The 22,549-nt window shown below is 33.3% G+C and overlaps 1 protein-coding gene across 3 annotated transcripts in view; it reads left to right on the top strand.

The window, feature by feature from the left end:
- ADGRG6 (adhesion G protein-coupled receptor G6) overlaps positions 1–22,549 on the top strand; it is a 172,734-nt gene that overhangs the window by 137,917 nt on the left and 12,268 nt on the right. For all 3 annotated transcript variants that reach the window (XM_074309671.1, XM_074309670.1, XM_074309672.1), the window contains 4 exons: positions 5,357–5,484; positions 6,476–6,744; positions 8,734–8,845; positions 10,749–11,032. In XM_074309671.1, coding sequence (XP_074165772.1) covers positions 5,357–5,484; positions 6,476–6,744; positions 8,734–8,845; positions 10,749–11,032 — 793 coding nt within the window. The remainder of the gene's footprint in view (positions 1–5,356; positions 5,485–6,475; positions 6,745–8,733; positions 8,846–10,748; positions 11,033–22,549) is intronic.

Raw genomic sequence — 22,549 nt, 5'->3', positions numbered from 1 at the left:
AAGTAATGAAATCTGTAGCGAGCTGTCGTCTCCAGAAGCTGCCGTATCGCTCTCTGGGAAGAGATCTGCTGTGTCTACTCAAATCTTTCCGACAGATTCTTCTTCCTGTAACGAACTGTTGTCTCCAGGCAGTTGCTGTTAACTCTTGTCCAGAGAAGTGACTTCCCTTCCTGCAGAGAGCCCCGTCAAGCCTGATGCAATGCAGAGTCTTCTTCTATCTCTGGGTGTCCTCTCTTTTATTCTCCCAGAGAATGGGCGTGGGATAATGCAAGGGCTTCTGGGAAGAACCACTTCAGCCAATGAGCTTGCTCCTTCTATCAAGTCAACCTGAGTTCTCACCTTGTAATTGTCCAACCTGAATTCTCACCTTGTCACTATCCAGACAACCTGAGTTCTCACCTAGTAATCCTAACAGAAATCCCTGAATCTTGAGAAAGCTACTATGAAGTTATAGCCTTTTGGAAGAAGGGAAGGGGAAATAGAAAGAACACACCCATGATAAAGCAAAAATTAGTGTTTTTCCAATAAGAATTTTAAAAAGTGGGAGAACTCTTACTTATATTACATCATGATAGTTGGAGTCAGAAAGCTTCTTTTTAATATTAAAAATAAGTTTAGGATTCTGGGGTTGCATGGTAGCCCAGTAGCACAGATAATGAACAAGGTAAATAACAGTGTAAATGAAAGGTAATTTTAGAGAAAAGGCATTAACAGCAAGAGATGTGAAAATTCTTTTTGTAGCAAACGGCATTTGACCTGAGTCTTTCTGGAAGCCAAGGAAGCTAAGAGGCCAAGGGGAAGAGGGAGACATGCATTCAGAATAGCCAGTTCAAAGGCACAAAGTTAAAAAAAATTGAGCTTTCTGTGTGAAGGACAGCAATCAGACCAATGTAGCTGAATAGGAGAAGGCATGTGAGGGAATAAAATTTAAGAAGATTGGAATCATAGAAAAGGGTTCAGCTATGAAGGATGCTAAATATTAAATAGAGGATTTGATATTTGATTCTAGAGATGACAGGGAGCCACAATGTTTTATCGAGTAGTAGAATGAAGTGGCCAGACCATGCTTTAAAAAAATAATTTTGGCAGCTAAGTAGAGGATAGATTGCAGTGAAGAGACATTTGAATCAGGGAGACCAATTAGAAGGTAACATCACATTGCCTCCTTAGGCACTTAAAATGCTTATGAAATTTGAGTTGCAACTGATGGTCCGTTAAGGTGATAAAGCTTATTGTTCACATAGTTAGGGAGAAGCAGTGAGGTGTGAAATCTTTCATTTCTTGAATTCACACATATCTTTCTTCCTGCTAACCCTGAAAGCATGATATCAAGAAGAAAGACTAAAGAACACCCAGTACTGCCTGGGCGCCTTTTATTAATTTGGCCTATGATCTATCACCCACTTAGCCTCACCAAATTTCATGGATTCATGATAATTTTCCTGACACCTTTAGGCCTTATGTGTCTTGAAAGAAGAGAACAAGACATAAATGAAAATTGTAAAATAGAGAAAAGAACATTTTTGTTACTCTTTGAATATAAATGAAATCTTTACTTTCAAAAATATCTTGACCTATAAATGCCAACATTTTCTTTCCTTTTGAAAATGATCCAGCCTTTCCTGAATAGTGGAAAATCCCTCAATTTCCTTAGATTTCTGAGACCCCATAAAATAGTCTTGTTCTTTTATTTCCACATAGATATATTTTGGCTCATGGTCATTCTTCCAAGAAGGTTATATTCTTTAGGAGACCAATACAGTAACATATGCTTTGATTTAACTGGTTTAAATTTGCAAGATTTTAGAAACTCTATAAATATGGGAATGATAGATGAGATGGCAGGAACACAAAAATCTCTACTTATAGATGATTTGTATCCCCACTGAAGCAAAAAGCGTCCTCCTGACCTACTGGATTTTTTTTCATTTTTTATTTTACCAACTTATACTTCATTTTTTTTAAATTGGCAAACAATATTCTCTCCCTTCCTCCCCTTCCTCATTGAAAAAAAAAAAAAAAAGGAAAGAAAAGATTCATAGTTAAGAACAAATTCACGTAATGGCTGTATAAACTGTATTTCTCATGTCAAAATATATAAGGAACTGATGCAAATTTATAAGGAAACCCAACTTATATGAAATAAGATTGTTTAGATTTTCTCCAATTAACGATTGCTCTTCTGATCTTACCTTTATTCAACCTACATTCTCTTTTAAAAATTTAATAATGTTTTATTTTTCCCAATTACTGTTAAGACAGATTTAAGTATTCATTTTTACAAGATTTTGAGTACCTCCCTTTCCCTCTTCTGAAAATGGCAGGTATTATGATATAGATTATATGTGTTTCATGTAAAACATTTCTATATTAGTCACAGTTGTGAAAGGAGAAACATCAGAAGAAAAAAAAAACATGCAAAAAGGAATAAAGTTAATGAAAAAATATACTTCAGCCTATATTCAGAGACTCTTATTTCTTTATTTGAATGTGGATAATCTTTTCCTTCATGTACTAGTCCTTTCCTTTGTACTTGTCACTTCTTGAATTATCATGTTTCTAAGAAGAGCTATGTCATTCATAGTTGATCAACAATATTGCTGATACTATGTACAATGTTTTCCTGGTTCTGCTCATTTTATTGTGTATTATTTTGTACAAATCTTTTCATGTTTTTCTAAAATCTTCTGGCTCATCATTTCTTATTATATAATAGCATTCCATTATATTCATATACCACAATTCTTTCAGTCATTTCCCAGTAAATGGGCATTCCCTCAGTTTTCAATATTCTGCTACCACAAAAAGGGCTGCTACAAATATTTTTGCACAGGTAGCTACTTTTCCTTCTTTTATGATACAGATCTTATACCTTCTTTTTAAAATTAATTTTTTTCATTCATCAAAAATCTATCATCACTCCTGCCTTCTCCATTCCCAATATAAAAGAAAACAAAACAAAACCCAAGCAAAACAAAACAAATTCCCCTATTGGCCATGTCCTACACACACACACACACACACACAAACACACACAACAGTGTGTACCCTAAATCCATCACCTTGCTTTCAGGAATTGGATAGTATGTTTTAATTCATTTTTTTCTGGAATTATGGTTCATTAGTGCCTTGCTCAGAGATTTCTATCATCTCTTTATAGAGATTTTGCAAAAATAAAAAAGAGGGTAGTTTTAATACCATCTACTTTAGATCCCCTCTTTTCTCTCCCTTATCCAGGAACAATTCATAGGTACTTTTCTCTCCTTTGATAAATTCAGATGAAAATAAAATTCAAATGTCATCCATTCCCACAGCTCCTTACTCTTTGTTCACATAATCTTCTACTTGAACACTTACATCATATGAGATAATTTCCCTCACCTTTTCTCTACCCCTCTCCTACTGTGTCCCTTTTCAGTTCCTTTTCCTTTCTCCCATTAAGATCACAGAAACCTTTTTTTTTTTTTAAACCATTCCTAGCCTAATTTAGCTCTATGTATTTCCTATTAGACTCTCTTTATGACCCTTGATGATAATAGAATTCTGATTAAGAAAGAAATGTATCATTTCCCTATACTAGCTATAATAGCTAAGAATGATTACTGGAACTGAGTTCCACTCCTGATTCTGAAACACATAACTGCTGTTTGCTCTTAAATTCAATTCTTAGTTGGTATACTTCCTATGACCTAGAATCATTCCTCACTCTTCAAAGCCATCCCTAGGTATAATTTTCCTCCCCCACTCCACATTGAATCTATCATCTAACCCTAAAAATAATCAACAAAGTTGGCAGTTGGTACCTTTTCCCATTCCTTTCACAAAGTCAGCCCTCATTATGCAAGATCTAGGACTTCTTGTGATGGACACAACTATAGACAGATCCTTGATTTCAGGATTATTCTCTACCCTCTGTTTGGAAAGCTCTTCACATCACATCCCTGGTTAGAGCCATGCCCTGTCCATATCCCCTTCTGTTTCTTTAAGCCAACCTGGGTTGGAAAAATGACTCACTATGATTATTTTTCCTCAAATTTCCTAATCAGGACTTGATCCAGTGTTTTCCTGGATCTTTGTGGAGGAGTTAATGGGAGAGAACTAGATTGTCCTACTTACTGACATCTTGGCTGATCTCCAAAGCAAAAAATTTTTAAGTTTGGTACCACAATAACTTTGGATGGCTGATTTGTTCATGTATTGTTTTAATTTCATTATAAATTTGCTATTAGTTGTGCTTTGCTGGCTACTGTCATATAATATAGTAGTTTGTTTATGTTTATAAGGATATTAATTTTTTTAGTCATCTCCTTCCTTCTTTCCACTGTGACTACTTTTATGGAACTATAGAGTGTGAGAAGAAAAATTTTCCAAAATTTATCCTGTCTTATACTATATCCAAGAAAGATTTAGTTCTGTTTAGCCTTTCTAGACCACCAGGGCTTTGTTAAGAGTTTTTTCTGGGTTTCTGTTAAGGATCCTTATTCCCTTATATAAGACACTTCTAAGGCCTCCATGGTCTCTTTATGCATTTTAATATTTGAGAAGCTACTCAAAAGTTACAGCATAGTCCTGCTGGGTATCTTTATTCCCAGCACTTATAAAATATTTTCTGCCTTGGCTATGTTGTTTTATAGAAAAGACTAGTTTCCATGTTATAGTCTTTGCAAAGCACAACTCCCACTGGCCTTTTCAGACTTTCCCGCTCAGGGCCTGGGATAAGGGGGTTCATCTACATGATCTTTAAGGTCTCTTCCATCTCTAATGAGCTATAAACCAAGGCGAAAAAACAAGGTAATAAATATATTTGATAAATACCATCTGTCTAATCTGTTCCAGATTGGGACATAATAGCCAACAACCATTATCTATGTAATTTATTTGTTTGTTTGTTTGTTTTTCCAGAAGGGAAAAAACAGTAAATCAAATTGCTGTATTCTTTCATTTCTATACTTTATAACCTACTATAACTCAAGGATAATTCAGGAGATGATCTTTTTCTCTACTACTTTATTATTTTAAAGTATCATTTGTCTACTATAAAGAAGATAAAAGCTTCAAACAAAAGAGAAATGATGAAAAATTACTGATATCCAGTTTTCCAACCATGGTATATTTTAGTTTCATGTAATAATCAGAAACCACTCTACTAGCTTGCTTGTCTACTATTTTCATACAAGGAGGGATAATCATTATTTCAGAAACATATCACCATAATAGTTATCTAGTATAATGTTTATGAAGGATTAAAATGATTTCATAGACTAAATCTAAGGTTTCTTCTAAACTTTTCAATCAGGAAAAATAGCAGCTGCAGCAAAAGAAGAGAGTCATAAATTCATTTTCATGTTTTATGTAGGATCTGCAAGGAACTGCTTCACAAATAGATACACAAAACACTAAAGTCCTGACCTTTATTACCTACATTGGCTGTGGAGTTTCTGCTATATTTTCAGCTGCAACTCTCCTAACATATGTTGCTTTTGAGTAAGTATTTTACCATCTGCCAAAACTAAGTTACTGATTACTCTGAAGTAAAAACAGGAATATTTTCTTTGCTTTAAGGAGCATTTAAATCCTATGTGACTCATGTAAGTAAGAGTAATTTTAATTTATGAAGTATTTTGTCACATGTAACATGTAATAAACAAATACAGGTTATTTTTTTCTGATGGAAATCTAATATATGAATGACCTTTAGATTCTTCTTACATTATAGTCTTCCATTACATTCTTCCATTATATCTATTTATCTATATCTATCTATCTATATATATATATATATCAATAAAAATATCTTTATATTATAGAATTAATCCAAATCTCTCTTGCTCTCTAGTAGTATTTTAGTTTATTTAATTTTTTAATTGCTTTTTAAGTTGGAACTTAATTGAGAAAGAGAAATATGCTAAATTTTCTTCAAAGATCTTTAAAAGGTAGCCTTTAAGCTGAAAATTAACATTAGCTTTTGGCAGGGAATATTAGAAGATCATAAAAGGTAAAGATAGAAATTTTATTTTGTTTTTAATACTACAGTATTTTTTTCCTTACAAAATTTATATTAGGAAAAACAAACTATTGGTATTTCCTTTCATTAAAATTTTCATTTACAATATGGGAAAATAAACTTATATAGATAGACAACTATAATTATGAATGTCCTTCACTTTTTTCCTGAGAACACTATTGATCACAATACCTGTGTTCAAATCTTGATTCTTCTATTGCCTATATAACCTTGAGTAAGTCATTTATCCACTCAGTGTCATCCTTTTGAAAAGACTGGATTAAATAAGATCTAATCTTCAAGTCTAAGAAATTATCATTCTTTTATAATACTTTATTGATTTGTATCTGGTTGTCCGCCAGTCATTGCAGAGTCAAACAAAAATCTCATTCCTAACCCCTGGTAACTTTATTTCCATTAGGATTTCCATCAGGTCATTGTTTGTGCATCTTTCTCTGTGCTTTATTTCAGAAAGTTACGGAGAGATTACCCTTCCAAAATCTTGATGAATCTTAGTACTGCCCTGTTGTTTCTAAATTTAATCTTCCTCCTTGATGGTTGGGTCACCTCATTTGACATTGATGGACTCTGTGTAGCCATTGCAGCCCTTCTGCATTTTTTCCTTCTGGCAACCTTCACATGGATGGGTTTGGAGGCAGTTCACATGTACATTGCTCTGGTTAAAGTATTCAATACTTACATTCGCCGGTACATACTGAAATTCTGCATTATTGGCTGGGGTAAGTGAACTAAGATTATGTGCTTTGCTGGATTCTCATAATATGAATTTTTTCTAAGTGCAAAGACAGTCAAAAGGAAGCTCCTGACTATAAATGAAGTATATCAAGGTATAAATCTTCTCCAGGAGAATGTCATGATCCATAGAAAAGATTCTCAATATGGTAATAAAGGAAAAAGTCCATGAGTCACCATCAAATCTATTTCCTCTGTGCCCAAAAGTCAGCCCATCCCAAGTCTTCTGAGAAAGCAGTTGGCACTGAGTTGTGTGCTCCCATTGTGCTTCAAAGCACATGGGTTAGCCTTAAACTCTAAGCCAAATAAATAGAGTTGGTCATGGTGCTCCACCCTGTAGATACACCCATCCACACTGTATATGATTAGACTTTGAAGTTTATGATTGAATAAGTGATCAGAAGATCACTCCATCCCTACATCACTACATGTCAGAAGACATGTAGGGTTATTTGTAGAGATTTCTCAGTATCACTCTGGAATGGACATTGTCACCTTTGCCTGAGTGAAGACATCTGATTAGTTCTTTCACATCCACCTCAAGACTGGGAGTTTTTCTTCATTTATTTTCCCTAGAAACAGTGAAGAATGATGACTAGATAGTACAATGGATTGGATACTGGGCTGAGACTCAGGAAGTCTTAGCCTCCTGAATTCAATTCTAGTCTCAGACATTTACTAGCTATGTGACCTGGGGCAAGTCACTTAAATCTGTTTGCTTCAGTTTCCTGATATGTAAAATAAACTAGAGAAGGAAATGGCAAACCGTTCCCACATTTTTGCCAAGAAAAGGCAAAATGGGATAAAAAAGAGTTGAATGGGGCTGAAAAATGTCTATGAACTGCCACCAAAAGATGTTTCTTCATAACAGCCTACATTTGGACTGAATTATATTCTTAAAGTGCTTATTGTTCAGTCATATCTGACTGTTTGTGACCCCATTTGGCATATTCTTGGCCAAGAATTGTTATTTGTTATTTTCCTTTTTGGGTCATTTTACAGATGGAGAAACTGAGGTGAACAAGGTTAAGTGGCTTGCTAAGGGTCACACAGCTAGTGTCTGAGGCCAAATCTGAATTTATATCTTTCTGACTTAATGCCTGGCTGCTCTAACCACTGAGCAGCTGACCAAACTATATATGAGAGAATGCTATAAAGTTTGTATCAGTTGAAAGAAGAAATCTGATGATATATTTGTTTTGAGGAAAAGATAAGGACAAAACTTCATTATGTGGATGTACCTGAATTTTGGCAGTCCTGATAAGCCATCATGAAAGGAACCAAATGATGTGACAATAGTTTATTTAAATATGATCTGGCTCTTCAGTTGAAAACCACAAAATATACAAGATACTGAGCAGCTATCACTTTAACTTATTTGCCTGCTTTATTAAATAAAGAGAACCACAGAATTACTTAGACTAATACTAGAAGCACTCTATAAGTTTTTTGGTATTTTTGTCACATATGAATCAGAAGTAACATTATTCATAGAACCAAGGCAGATAAGAAATAGGCACAATGCATAAGATGTTCAAGGCTCAACACTTTCCCCTCTACACTTCTAGTTATGGGAAATCCTCTTGTGAAAGAAAATTCTCTTAATTATCATTAATATAGGATGGATGTCTCATACTAATACTAATTAAATGAGTTTTTCATTTATTTTTCTCTCAGTTCAGGTACAATTCATCCCAGAGGTATGCTCAGTAATTTCTACACCCAAGGAAAGTATGGAGGAGAATTAAGCTTGGTGGGAGATAGCTCAGAGGCAAAATTTACCATGCCTACTGAAGATATTGCCTATGTTAAACTTTTAGCAACTCTCAAAGTCTTGCACTGAGAAAAAGCCATGTTTTCCTAGTGCTAGTTAATATTTCAAATCATTACTATGAAAAGAATGTTTCCTTCCTTGCCCTAGATATTTTGGTATGTTACTTCAAAGACCCTTATAATTTCATGATCTTTTATGACAGGTTTGCCTGCTCTGGTGGTAACAATTGTACTAGCAAGCAGAAATACAAATGCAAATAAAATATATGGAAAAGAAGGTTATGGCCAAGACATCAAGGGACAACGCAGTGAGTTGTAAGTAATATAAGTGCACCCTTTCTACGTATTTCCCAAGATGCTCTAAACATAGGACCTTCAGATGTGGCAAATTATGTCATAGTGTTTAATTGTACTACATTCGCAATCCACTCAATTGATGGAATCTTTCTTGGGAGGTGAACATTTATCTAACTACTCCTCCTCAGCCCTGTATTTCTGAAGTTTAGAAATGTGGAGTTCCTTTTTGTCCCAATTAGATTTTTGCCTTGTACCCTTTAGCCCATAATTCTAGACTGGCATGATTTCTTTGGCTCTATACTCTTGTTATCAAATATGATGGCTTTCCTTTCCTCCTTGGAATCATTTGTAAATCTCACAAACATGCTTCTGTGTCTTCAAATCATTAGTAATAAATATGGACAGAGCAAGACCAGAGACAAACTCCTAGGTCACACCACTATAGACTTTCTGATTTGAGATTAGAATGAATCATTGAAAGAGTAAATGACTTTGCTCTGAATGACAAGAGTCTTACAGCCAATATATCTCAGTCTTGTACCCTGGTCTTCCTAACTCTGAGATCTATTCTTTCTACAATGCTGTACTTTCTCTGCTTTGGCAGAAGTGGTTGGATAGCTCAGTGGAGAAAGCAACATGCCTAAAGTCAGAAATATCTGATTTCTAATGCAGCCTGAGATACTTCTTAACTGTATGACCCTGGCAAGCTAGTTAACCTCTGTTTACCTAGTTTCCCTAGTAGTAAAATGGGGATAATAACATCATTTTATCTCACAGAGTTGTTGTAAGGATCAAATGATATAATATTTTTAAAGTACATGGCACAGTGACTTGAACATAGTAGGTCCTATATAAATGCTTATTCTCTTTTTTCCTCCCCCTGATTCCTTCATAAGAAGAAAATGCTCACATACCATTCTTTTAAGAATATACTCTAGATTTTTTATTGAATAGAGAAATCAAATTCATTAGCCTATACTTTTAAGACTCTTAATTCTGCCCACATAGTCTATAGGATATACCTATGGCATTTCTGATTTTACTCCTCTTGAAACTTATCCACCCAAATGCCATACATCATGTTTCTCCTCTCTTATTATTCACATGAATATGTATATATATATATATATATATATATATGTATATATATAATATGATTATATATGTATTTATATATGCACATATGTATACATGTATGTATATATATATTTTTTTCCCTAACATACACAGTGGTACTCCACCTCCTAATATCTCATGTTCTTTTTGAATTAGCTATTTTTAGAAGATAAATTCCTATCACACGTTCCATCCTACTAAGAATCACCAATATTTGGGGTGAAATTTGCTTCCTTGAATTAGGATCTCTAGTTCATTTGGGGGCAGTTAGGTGAGGCAGAAGTTAGTGTGCCAGGTCTGAAGTCAGAAAAACTGATCTTACTGACTTCAAATTTGCCCTCAAGCACTCCTCTATATGTATAAGCCTGCTTTGCCTTAGCTTCCTCATTCTCATCAAGTAAGCTAAAGAAGGAAATGGCAAACCACTTTAGAATCTTTGCCAAGAAAATTCCCAAAGGGATCATGAAGAGTTGGATATGAAAAACAACTAAATAGCTTACCTTTAGAGAAAATAAGTATAGTAAAACAAATAAAATTGGATATGATTCAAAATCGGCTGTAATTTTTAAAACTCTCAGTTAGACAAAGAAATCAGATTATTGAATCTCTAAATCATTCATTCCATGCCCTCATTTTATAGATGAGAAAATTAAGCAGCACAGAGGAGTTGATCAAGATATGGCCACTGTTCAGCAGTAGATTTAAGTCCTGCCCATCCCTCCCAAAGTACAATAGGAAATCATCAGTGTAGAGTACCATAATAATCTTTAACATGGAACTGCTTTCTGGTTTTGCTTCTTTACAGCTGTTGGATCCAGGATCCAGTGGTATTTTATGTAACTTGTGCTGGTTATTTTGGAGTCATGTTTCTCTTGAATGTTGCCATGTTCATTGTGGTAATGGTGCAGATCTGTGGAAGGAATGGGAAAAGAAGCAATAGGACCCTTCGAGAAGAGATTCTGAGAAACCTCCGGAGTGTGGTTAGCCTCACCTTTCTGTTAGGCATGACCTGGGGCTTTGCGTTCTTTGCCTGGGGACCCTTAAACATTGCCTTCATGTATCTCTTCTCCATCTTCAATTCATTACAAGGTAAGAGAAATGAGATTTGAGTTAATCTAGATTTAACTTGCCTTTACTACTTGCTGTTGGAAACATTTTTGGCTAGGACTATCTAGGACTGTTTGCCTAGCAAAAAGGAGATCTCAATAATTAGCCTATCTCAGTGAATATCTACTAAGTATCTTAAAGTTTATTGAATATTTATTTTAATTTATTTTATTATTTTATTTATTAATTATATTTTATTTGTTTTATTTTACTAAGACCTTTTCTATTATAAATATAAGGCTATAACTTCAACAAGCATTAGAGATTTTGAGGTGTCCAGAAACTCAAATGGGAAAAAGGGTACACTTTTACTTTCCTTGGTAATCCCATTTGTTTTATCTGATTTATTTAAATATATTATTCCAAAAAGTAGTCCATGAGTTTTTGCCAGTGGTCTATGACAGAAAATAAATTGAGAAACTCACTCTCTAAAGTATCAGCTGATAAGATTTTGTTCCCTGGCAGTTAGGTTTTACCTCTCAACTTGCTTATCATTAAATTTCTTTGTATCCTAAAAAGGCCAACCATCATACTTGACCACTTCTTGTATGATAATATATATTTTTAATTTGTGGAATAAAACAGGCCTTTTCATAATACAGTATAATTTTTAAAAAGGATGATTGCACATGAAATTACAAATCTATTATGTACGATTTGCTATTCCTTTAAAATATAATAAAGATATAGTGTTAAATTTCTTTTTTTCTTTTATTTTTCTTCCTTGCCCCTCACAAGACCCTGGAAATGGCTACCATTATATACGAATATGTATGTGTACATGTACAGGCACATACACACATATATAATCATTCTGCACATCTATATATCAGTTCTTTCTGTGGATGCAAATGTATCTTTCTTCATATGTTAATTTGTGTTTTTAAAATAGTCAAAATTACTTATTTGTTCAAATTATTTTCAAAACAATATTGCTGGTTTTGTGTACAATATTCTCTTGGTTTTGCTCTTATTTTTGTTTTTGCTCTTATTTCATGCAAGTCTTTTCATGTTTTTCTAAAATCCTTGAGGTTATTTTTTGTAGCATAGTAATATTCCAATACAATTTGTTCAGCCATTCCCCAATTGAAGGATGTCCCTACAATTTCCAGTTCTTTGCCACCACAAAGAAAGCTACTATAAACATTTTGAAACATATAGGTTCTTTTTTTTCCTCTACTTATCTTTGGAAATAGGCCTAATAGTGATATTGTTGGGTTAAAGACTATAAGCAGTTTAATATCCCTTTGGGCTTAATGCCAGATTATCCTCTAAAACATTTAGATCAGTTTACAATTCCACAAACAATGAATTAGTGTCCCAATTTTTTCTTATCACCTTTAACACTTTTTGTTTTTCTCTATATCTTTAGCCAACCTAGTAGTTGTAAAATGTTATCTCAAGGTTATTTTAATTTGCATTTTTCTAATCCATAATTATTTAGATCATTTATATTTTCTTCTATGGAAGGGATTCATATGCCTCCCAAGACTGTCAAAGGGAACTAAGGGGAAAAAAAATGTAAGAATCATTGTCCATTATAGAATCAACCTATCATAAAGTATCTGAGGACCAAAAATTTATTTTCCCAGCTTGATGAATTTGCTAAACCTTTTTAATTTATAAAGGAGAAAAACCTCTCCTATTTTTCATAATGGCTGGCCTTACAGCTCAGACCACAGAATTTCAGATTTAAAAGAGATTTCAAAAATCCATCTAGTATACTCCACATTGGAAAAATAATTACTCTGTAGCAGCAGTTCTCAAAGAGTGATTCAGGTACCACTGGAAGTACCCAAGGGAGTCTGTGAAGTTAAAATTATTTTCATAACACTACTAAGATGTTTTAAGTTTTAGTATGATAAATGTCAGAAGATAAAACCTATATTAACAAAAGTTCTTTAGGCATCTTCAATAATTTTTAAGAGTGTAAAGGAGTCTTGAGACTAAAAGGTGTGACAACTACCATTGTTCAACAGTATGTATTACAAATGGTCATAGAGATCTTGCTAGATAATTGTTAATATAAAAGAAAATTCTAATGTTCAAAATAGTCCATTCAAGTTCATTCAACTAGAATTGTTAAGAAGTTTTTCAAGTGTTAAGACTAAATTTACCATTTTAGAACTTCCACACATTGTTCTTAGTCCTTCACTTTGAGGCTAAACAGGAATTTAAATCCTTTCATATGTATATTATAACCCTTTAGATAGCTGAGATAGACATCTGTACTTGGATGTCTAACTAAAGTAAACATCAGTAGGGCTTTCAACTGCACCTTGAACCTGAAGCTCTTTACCATCCTGGCCACTCTACTCCAGGTAATCTCTATCTTAATAATGTCTTTCCTAAAGTAGGGTGCCAAGAACTGAACACAATATTTCATGTGGGCTCTGAGTAGGATGTACTACTAACACTTTAGTCTGATCATTCATGCCTTTTTATAAATGCAAATCATGTTTGTAGTAGCTTTACAAGTTTCTGCAAAACTCTGGTGACTTATACTGAGCTTGCTGTCCACCAAAATCCTCAGAACATTTTCAGAAAAAATATTTTGTTGAACCACAAGGTTCTCCATCTTGTACTTGAAATAATCATCTTTTAAAATTAACATGTAAAACTTTACATTTTTGCTTATGAAATGAAATCTCATTGATTTACTCCTAATGTTCTAGTATGTCAAGCTCTCTCAGGATCCCGCTGCTTACAAGGAGTTTCAGTCCTGTCCGATTCTTCAGTAACCTTATTTGTGGTTTTCATAGCAGTGATACTGCTGTTATTTGCCATTTCCTCTTTCAATTCATTTTATAGATAAGGGACTGAGGCAAACAGGGTTAAGTGACTTGCCCAGAATCACACAAGGTAATAAGTGCCTAAGGCCAGATTTTGCAAGATGAGTCTTTCTGACTCCAAGTCTGTCACTCTATCCACTGTTCCACCTAGCTGCCCCTTTGAAATCTTTGCCTTGTTCCATTTGTAAATTTGAAAAGTATATTATCTCGGTCTTTAATAAATCCAGAACATCTTTTCTCATTATTAATATTTTTCAAGGATCTACTTATATACTATATCCAAAATTGATCATAATTCTCCATTGAAATCTGTTCAGTACATAGTACAATTATCTCTCTTGCTTAGGATGTAAGGTTTCTATTGATAAAGTTTGGGGTCAAGTTGGATTTTCCCCCCTTTCTTCCATGCATATCACATTTTGATTCAAGTTGCTTTTTCAGGCATTTAAAAAAAAAAAACACCTCAAAATCTGTTCAACATGAACTGCCAGTGAGCCACATTTATCCATTTTATCATCTTATGAAGAGAAATTAAAGGAAAAGGTTGAATGAGGTAAAAATAGTTCTACTGAGTTGGGAATGGTTTGTGCTCTAGCGTGACTTTGGGAATATTCCAGAATTTGACATTGAATTTGCCTGACTCTTTTTCTCCCAAAGCAAATGCATTATAACTAGTTTTTGCTGCTTATAGTCTACTCAGTTTTGCCATGCCAGGAGAAAAGAAACAGACTCATTATATTAATTCATTAGACCAATAATTCTCAAAGGAGAGACACTATATATTAGGATTATATAAAAATATTCTCATGATCTTTTTCTATAAAAATTAGATATTTCTTTGTTTAATCTCTTCTGCATCTCTCACTACAGAAATACCTAAATTAATACTTAGGAAAATGTCTGCTTATTTTATAAATGCTGTAGCTTTGCATATTGAGATTCCATAGCTAACCTATGAAAGGCACATTGATCTAGTTCCTTCAAACTTGTTTTTGCTATTAGAATTTCCTGGCAGTTTCAGACCATTTCAATGGCTACAGCAGTCTGTTCAGGTCTGTTTCCATTAATGAGAATTGGGATGTTTTCTTTTTCCCAGCTTGATTCTCCTGTCAGTAGGGGAAAATGCTGTAAACCTCATCAAGTTTCTGTTCTTCATAAATCTCTGCATTTTAAGACTAACTTTAAATTGTGCAAATTCAGAACAGATTTATGCATATCTGTTAGTACTTTCTTAAAAATATCCTGGAAAAGAAAGTTCATTTTAGAGGTCACTAATGCAGAACATATTTCTATCAAATAGTGTACTTGATTTCATGGAAAGATAGTGTAGTTTAGCTTCAACATTAATTAGTCAATTAGTTGGTTAATTAGATCTTAGGCAAATCAGTTAATTTTCTGGGTCTCAGTTTCCTATACTATAAAGGGAAGGTTCTGTGCTAGAGGTTCTTATATGTCTTGCTTAACTGAAACCTTCTTTAAGTAGGCACTAAAGATCTATATTCTAGGAGAGGATTTTGTTTGTTTAAAAAAAAAAGATACTTTTCTTAAAGGAGCATATTTAAAGGTCAGATTAAAAAAAAAACAGAATAGAGGATTCAGAATATATGTATCTCTACATTGTTATATATTTGTACTCTTAATAACCATACAATGTATTTTAAATTGTTTATTATTTTAGGTAAGGATAATAAACTTATTTATCCAGAATGATTTTAAAAATAGAAAATATCATTGTAAATATCTAAAACTATAAATACAGAAGGTATAAGAGGCTGGGCTTTATCTGTACTGAGTCCAGTATAATATCTTGGTAATTGCTTTTTTGTGTAATTAGCTTTTTGGTATCTTTTTTTTTTAAGTCAATAATTTAACTCAAATCAAGTAGTCTGTGTTTTCTGGTGACTTAGATTCTAGAAAAATAGCAATTCGTATTTACATTGTAACCTTGTAAAACTATGTGAATTTTTGGAAATACATATTATATGATTAGTTAAAAGGGGAAAGTAAGAAAGTACCAGAGTTATACAATTTTAGATCTAATACAGACTTCTCATCTGGAAGCAAACAAAAAGCATTAACTAAAGTGGGATTAAATCTAACTTTATAATTTTCTAGCTTCCCCTGGTAATCCATGCTCTTCTTTCTTTATAATTTCCATGTAAGAAAACTTATACATTTGTCATTTAAACATTTTTCTCCTTAAAGGCTGACAAATTAGCTTTCCGTATAACATTATGAAATGCCATACTGATTTATATACATTCATTTGTCTTTGTCTGTTATACTCTAGAAAAGGATCAGGCCATTTCCCTTTAGTGAAGAATATAAATTAAGAATCCAGTGATGTATACAAATTGCTTTTAAAAGAGAATGCACAATTTAGAAAAGTTGTGAAGAAATTACTGAATTATATATACATTATATAATTAATATTGCTGTAGCACATTAGACCATATATCAGGAAAAAAGAATAATTCATTCTAAAGAAATAAAAGTCATTTCACTATTCTCTGTTGCTAGGAGGATGTTGGCCAAGTTTACTCTGACTGTCTACTACATAATGATTTCTAATGCTATTAGAATCGCAAAATTTACTGTTGAATACAAAAGTACAGCAAGCATAAGCTTAGGTGTTCAGTAAATGAAAAAGAATAGACGACAACTTTATATCTAGGATTGAGCCATAGATATAAAGTTGTTGCCTACTCTTTTTTAAAAAAAATTTTAATCTAAATACATGATGCCATCAGTAAAATTGAGTTCTATCATCCTGTGAAAAGTCTTAACACTCTTCTCCAAGCATCCTAGTGAAATTTTTCAGGTTTCACTAATGGCTACCAAACACACACAGAGCACTTCACAACTTAGGAAACTGCTTTTTTGATAGTAGTATAGTAGCATTTTGATGGTATTCTGCCTTTTCCCTCACCAGAGGCTTTTTATGATCTCATTCTCATCAAATCCCTTTTAAAAATAGCCATATTTCAAATCACAATAATGAACAGAAACAGATTTTTTGCTTAGCTGCTATATTCACAAATCTAAAAGACCATGCTTATATTTTCATATGACATGCAATTTTATACATAGATTAGTCTATAGGACTCAAAGCTGGAAAGAGCATAAATTGAGAGCAGGAAGAGACCATAGAGGACATCTAATCCAACTTCCTCATTTTAAAGATGAGGAAACTGAGAATCCAGGAAATTAATTAAGGAGTCCAAGATTACAAAGTAAATGTCCTTACTGGGCTGTTCTAGAGGCAGTATCCTATAGTCTAAAGGGACCTTAAAAACATGTCATAGATTAGGAATCTAATTAAAATCACTTGGCCAAGATCACCTTAGAAATAAATGACAGAACTAGGTTTTGTGCTTAGGTCTTCAGACTCCAAATTAACTTCTCTTTTCACTACACTAGGATCCTTCCTACCAATTTTTATACACATTGGTCACTCTTCATTAACATATTTTAGTACCAAGGACCATAATAATTCAACATTTCAAGTGCTTTTCATTTGCTGAATTTAAACCCTTCTTCCACTTACACAGATTATGGTTACTCACAGACTTACTGAATGATGTATTAGTCATCATCCTGTGGCCAGTCTGTTGGTGAGCTTCTTCAAATTAACTGTCTGGTCCTCAGACAGTACACATGTGGTCCACCACAGGGCACACGAACCTTTTTCCAGCTTATTATTGATTTACCAAACTTATACTCCACTGACATATATAACCTTTAAGAACCTTTGGTAATTTCATTGTGACACAGTTAGGACTTTAGTGATGTGTGTGTGTGTGTGTATGTGTGTGTGTGTGTGTGCGTGTGTGTGTGTGTGTGTGTGTGTGTGTGAGAGAGAGAGAGAGAGAGAGAGAAATTCTGTTCAAGATTTATATATTCAAATTCTCCATTAAAATCTGTTCACATTAAAATAGTCAATAAACATAAATTTAATAAATGATTAACAAAGAGGGATTTAATCTTCTAAAAGTTTCAAAGTAAGGTTAATTTAAGGAGATGTTATAAGTTTGTTCCCCAATTAATTAATGTAACAGAATAAAATTCAAAACTAAGGGAAAACTTGAACAAATAGTGTATGAGTTTTCAAAAAACCAAGCTTTTCCAATGATTTGATCATTTTCACTCTGAATCTTGAGTTGGCATAAAGGTGAAGATGAACCAGGAGTTTTCCATCCCTAACACCTGTGACTAAATCTTTTTGGCTCAGATCCTGTGAACTTCTGGGAAATAAATTATTCATCCTTTGGCTCTGGAGAAATACCAATATACCAAAGAGTATATTGGTATCCTGCAAGAAATTTCACAAGGAACTTGATGACCATTTAAGAGCCTCATAATTATCCTTTTTCTGAACCCTTATAATAGAATACATCAATTCAGTTTTATAAAAACCTTGTCATTTACCCAGCTATTTTGTCTACACTATCCCAGATTTCCAAAAGTCCTGCTCAATATTTATTTTGAAAATATAGCTCTTGAAGTTTTGCAGAAAACATTACATGTCTCATTTGATCTTCACCACACTGTGATGTGGGGGTGCTATTATTATCCCCATATTACAAATGAGAAAACTGAAACTAAGGCAAATGATTCACACAGGTGGGTCACAGAGTATCAGTGGCAAGATTCTATACACTATATCACCTAACTGCTTGATATAGACAAGTATTCTCAAAGGTTCCATTATCAAGTGCAAGCAATTGACCACCTTTTAGGCATTAACCTGTCTAAATGCAAAGAATGATAAAATTGATCATTAGGTGAGAATTATTGGGTCCACAATTCAGTCAGTGTATTAAGTGAATAGCTTCTCTTATAACTACTCATTTCCATCTATTGTACTCTTCTGGTAGTATTTCCTTATTTTTTTGAATATGTTCCATTTCTTTTAACCAGCTCTGATATACATCTTTTTCTGAAATATCCTATCACTCATGTAGTGAAAGAAATGGTGCAGCTATCACATAGACCATTTATCAAAATTCTTTCTTTTGTCCACTTGAAATAGTTAATATACCCACCAAGCAGCAAGTTAGAATGTTAATTCAAGGTCCATTTTTTAACCTTCATCTGTTCCTTGGAAATTATAAGACAATAAATCTGGCTTTCCTTCTATTGCACCATTCTGATTTTAATTTTCAGTGAAATTAAAAGTAGAAAATATTGTATGCCCTGAATTTGAGGCTATTAAACATTTATGTTCTTCTTTAGAGAATGTCATTAATGGTATTTTTTTAATTAACCAAGATAAAGATCTTTGGCTACTTTACAAAAAATCTGTCCAGACAAGCCAAATAATTATTGCCTGCACCAAATTAAGATGATTTGAATGTTAATTCTATAATGATAATAGTAACAAATGAGAAATAAATGAGAATATCTATAATTATGTAGAGCTTTATAATTTTCAAGGCCCTTTGAAATAGTCCATATAAATTTTCTTATCCCTATTTTTCAGATTAGAAGACTGACTTATTATTATTGGCAGGGGGAAATACCATTTACATACCATTTTTTAGTTCATCTAGTTCACAAGAACACTATATATCAAAATTAAGACGTAAAAGAGTTTAGGGACTTTCCCAAAGTCCATCAAGCAATAATTGTTTATCCCAAAATTCTAATCCTATTCCGATTTAGAGTTCAGAGCTCTTTCCAATACAACCCTCAGTTTTTCCTCATATGAACCAGCATTTCAGGTTGGGTTATTAAAGTAAATATCTTTTGTTAGCTTTTCATAAATGAGTAAAGGACTTTTAAAAATAGACCAAAATCAAATACAAACATGCAGTGGGAGTGAAAAAGACTTAGTCAAATGACAGAGAGTCTTATTTCCATTAGGATCTTAGAACTAGTGGGGATTTTAAAACATTTTAGTTCTGTCCAGAGTTTAGGGGAGGGAAAGGAAAGGCCAAAAGTATTTTATTATTGACATAAGAGAAATTAATTCCCATACTAGTTATGGCTTTCTGTATGGTTCTCTTCTTAGTTTAAGACAATCTTGGATTCTCTTTCTGTATTCTGGACAGCAGAATTACAGTCTCAGAAGTAGAAGCCAGTTAGTCTAACCATATTCCTAACAGTAATCTCATCTGCAACTTTGACAGCAAGTGGCCCTCCAGTGTTTTCTTGAAAATTACCAAGGAGGGCATCTGTTTAGTATCACTGCCTCTGAATTCCAATTCCACTTTAGGGTATTTCAGATTGTTGAAGTCTTTTTTTTTTTTTTTTAAATACGAAGCCTGAATTTGCTTCTTTGTATTTTCTATCCATTAGTCTTGAGTTCTACCATTTGGGGACAAACAGAACAAAACTAATCCTTCTCATATATAATAGCCATTAAGACACTTGAAGATACCTGTTATGTTGATTCCTAAATCTTCTGTTCTATCCCAATCTTTGAAAGCTATGTATCCATAGTATTCCTTTATAATCTGATTAATTTAAGTATTGCCTTACTGTTGCTAAATGCCTTCTCCCTTAGTGCTTTATTATGTTGGTAAATTTAAAATTTGTACCTATTGCATATTTTCCCTATCACTGACCCTCTCAAAATCTGTTTATGATCTAATCCTTCCCCTCTTCCTCTCTCTGTATTTCTTAATCTTAGGTCAGACAGCCTATGATTAGATTTAAAAAATTAACATATGGGGATGTCTCCTTGGTATTATAATATTCAGAGATAATGACTTCCAGTGACTGTAGTATCCTTTTTTTTTTTTTTTTTTTTTTTTTTTACAATAACAGGGAGAGATGGAACTCTCATGAAGTAAAGTGGAATTATTTCCTAAGGGTCATTATTCTCAAAGATGAGAAAATTTTGACATGAAAATAGTTAGGAAACATAAGCAAGATGGGAAGGTAGAGCAAGACAATGACTATGGAAATACAAAGAACAGAGAACACAAATGACAGTGAAAGGCAGTGGAGTGGAAAAGGAATAGGGTTTAGAATTTCAAGATTTTGATTTCAAATCCAGCTCCTAACACTAACTGTATGATTATGTTCTTTGATTCTTAGTTCCATATATAAAATGAAAATAAGAATCACAACTACATACCTTATAAATTTGTTGTGAAATTACATGAGATAGTATATAGGGAAGATGCTTTACAAACTTCAAATTATTTCCTAAATGTATTAACTATTATAATAAGCACTTATTAAGAACTATTTTCCTTTTGCAATGAGAGTTTATCTTATACTGAGCAAAACATGCATGAAATAAAAGACATAGCTGAGAAGAAAAGGGTCCAGTGGGGAAAAGGGAGTAAAATGATGCCAAAGGTTAAAAAAAAATGGAGAAAAAATGTAATAAAATAATAGGGAAGCTTCACTCCCTTTGTTAAATTGAGGTCTCTAAAATTATACTTTAATTAACAAGTAGGAATTGCCATGAAGTTCGATTATAGAGATCAGCTACTTGAATGTGGAACTTGCTGTTTCTGTTGTTCTGCAATGGTGCCCTTCAGGCACCCAAGGCTGTAGTTCTGAACTAAAGATAGAGAATGGAGGGAGCATTGAGTTCTGTAACTGCATCTGATACAATAGTCAAGCAGAAGAAGTGGAGGGAAGAGTTTAATGGGCCTTGGATCTCTATCCCCATGTGTTAGGCTCTCAACTCTTCTTGGCTCTTTGGATGCATCTGTTGCTACTTCTTCCTGAGGGGTTTAAGATTCCTTTCCATATTTCCATATGTGCCTAATTCCAGATGTGCTTACCTACCACATTTCCCATGGCAAAACTCCAGTAAAGGAGAGGTTTTGGTCCCAAATGAATCTTGGTATACTAATTATCTCCAAATTAACTTAAATTCGCTTTTAAAAGGTTAGTCATTCCAGATTTTCAGTAGAATAACTTGTTCTGTGAAGCATATTCTGATTTCAAATAGAACCAGACTCATTGCTGAAAAAATCCACACAAATGTACTAATAATTTGAATGTTTTTAATGTGTCCATTCCTAAGGTTGAAAGCTTTTTCCTGCCTAGTAAATTCATTTTATCCTCCTAAAATCACTAAGAGATAGGCCATTGCAGGTATTGTTAATGACATTCCTTAATAAGGAAACTTTATCAAAGCCTCACATATAATGTAAGAAAGAGTTCTCCCTGATTTAGAGTCCCATTCAGACATTAGTATCTTTTAAAGCTCTGATGGAAGTTAGGATAATCCCAGGAAAATATTTCTCCTAAAAACATTAGCAAAGGAATAATCTTTTGATACAAAATTTTAATTCAGAACATCAATACAGAATCAAAAAGTAGAGGAGCAAATTTTATTTTACCTTCTTTGACTGCCTTCCTGTCTCTACCTAACAGTAGCAAGGCTAGATATTTCACAGTTAAGCTACACAACACAACTAAAACAAAGTATTTCCAGAGCATAGTTTTATCCTAATATACAGAAGACATTATATAATGTCAACTTTTTAACCTTTGAACATGGATGACTAAAACAAAAGGAATCAGTACAAGAGTCCAGTGATAATTAACTTTTTTGGACATTTATAGTTAATACGCATCACAATTATATAAAATAAGCTATTTACCTCCCCATTAATCTGAATTAAGAAGCAATATAATATAGTGGCTCTGGAGTTAGAAAACCTGAGTTCAAAATCCCTCCCTCTGACATTTTTTTGCATGTATGACTCTGGACAAGTTATTTAAATAGCTTATCTAT

This window comes from Sminthopsis crassicaudata, chromosome 4, assembly GCF_048593235.1.
Source record: "Sminthopsis crassicaudata isolate SCR6 chromosome 4, ASM4859323v1, whole genome shotgun sequence".
Classification (NCBI taxonomy): domain Eukaryota; kingdom Metazoa; phylum Chordata; class Mammalia; order Dasyuromorphia; family Dasyuridae; genus Sminthopsis; species Sminthopsis crassicaudata.
The sequence above is the reverse complement of the archived record's forward strand: the minus strand, read 5'-3'. Positions and strand labels throughout refer to the sequence as shown.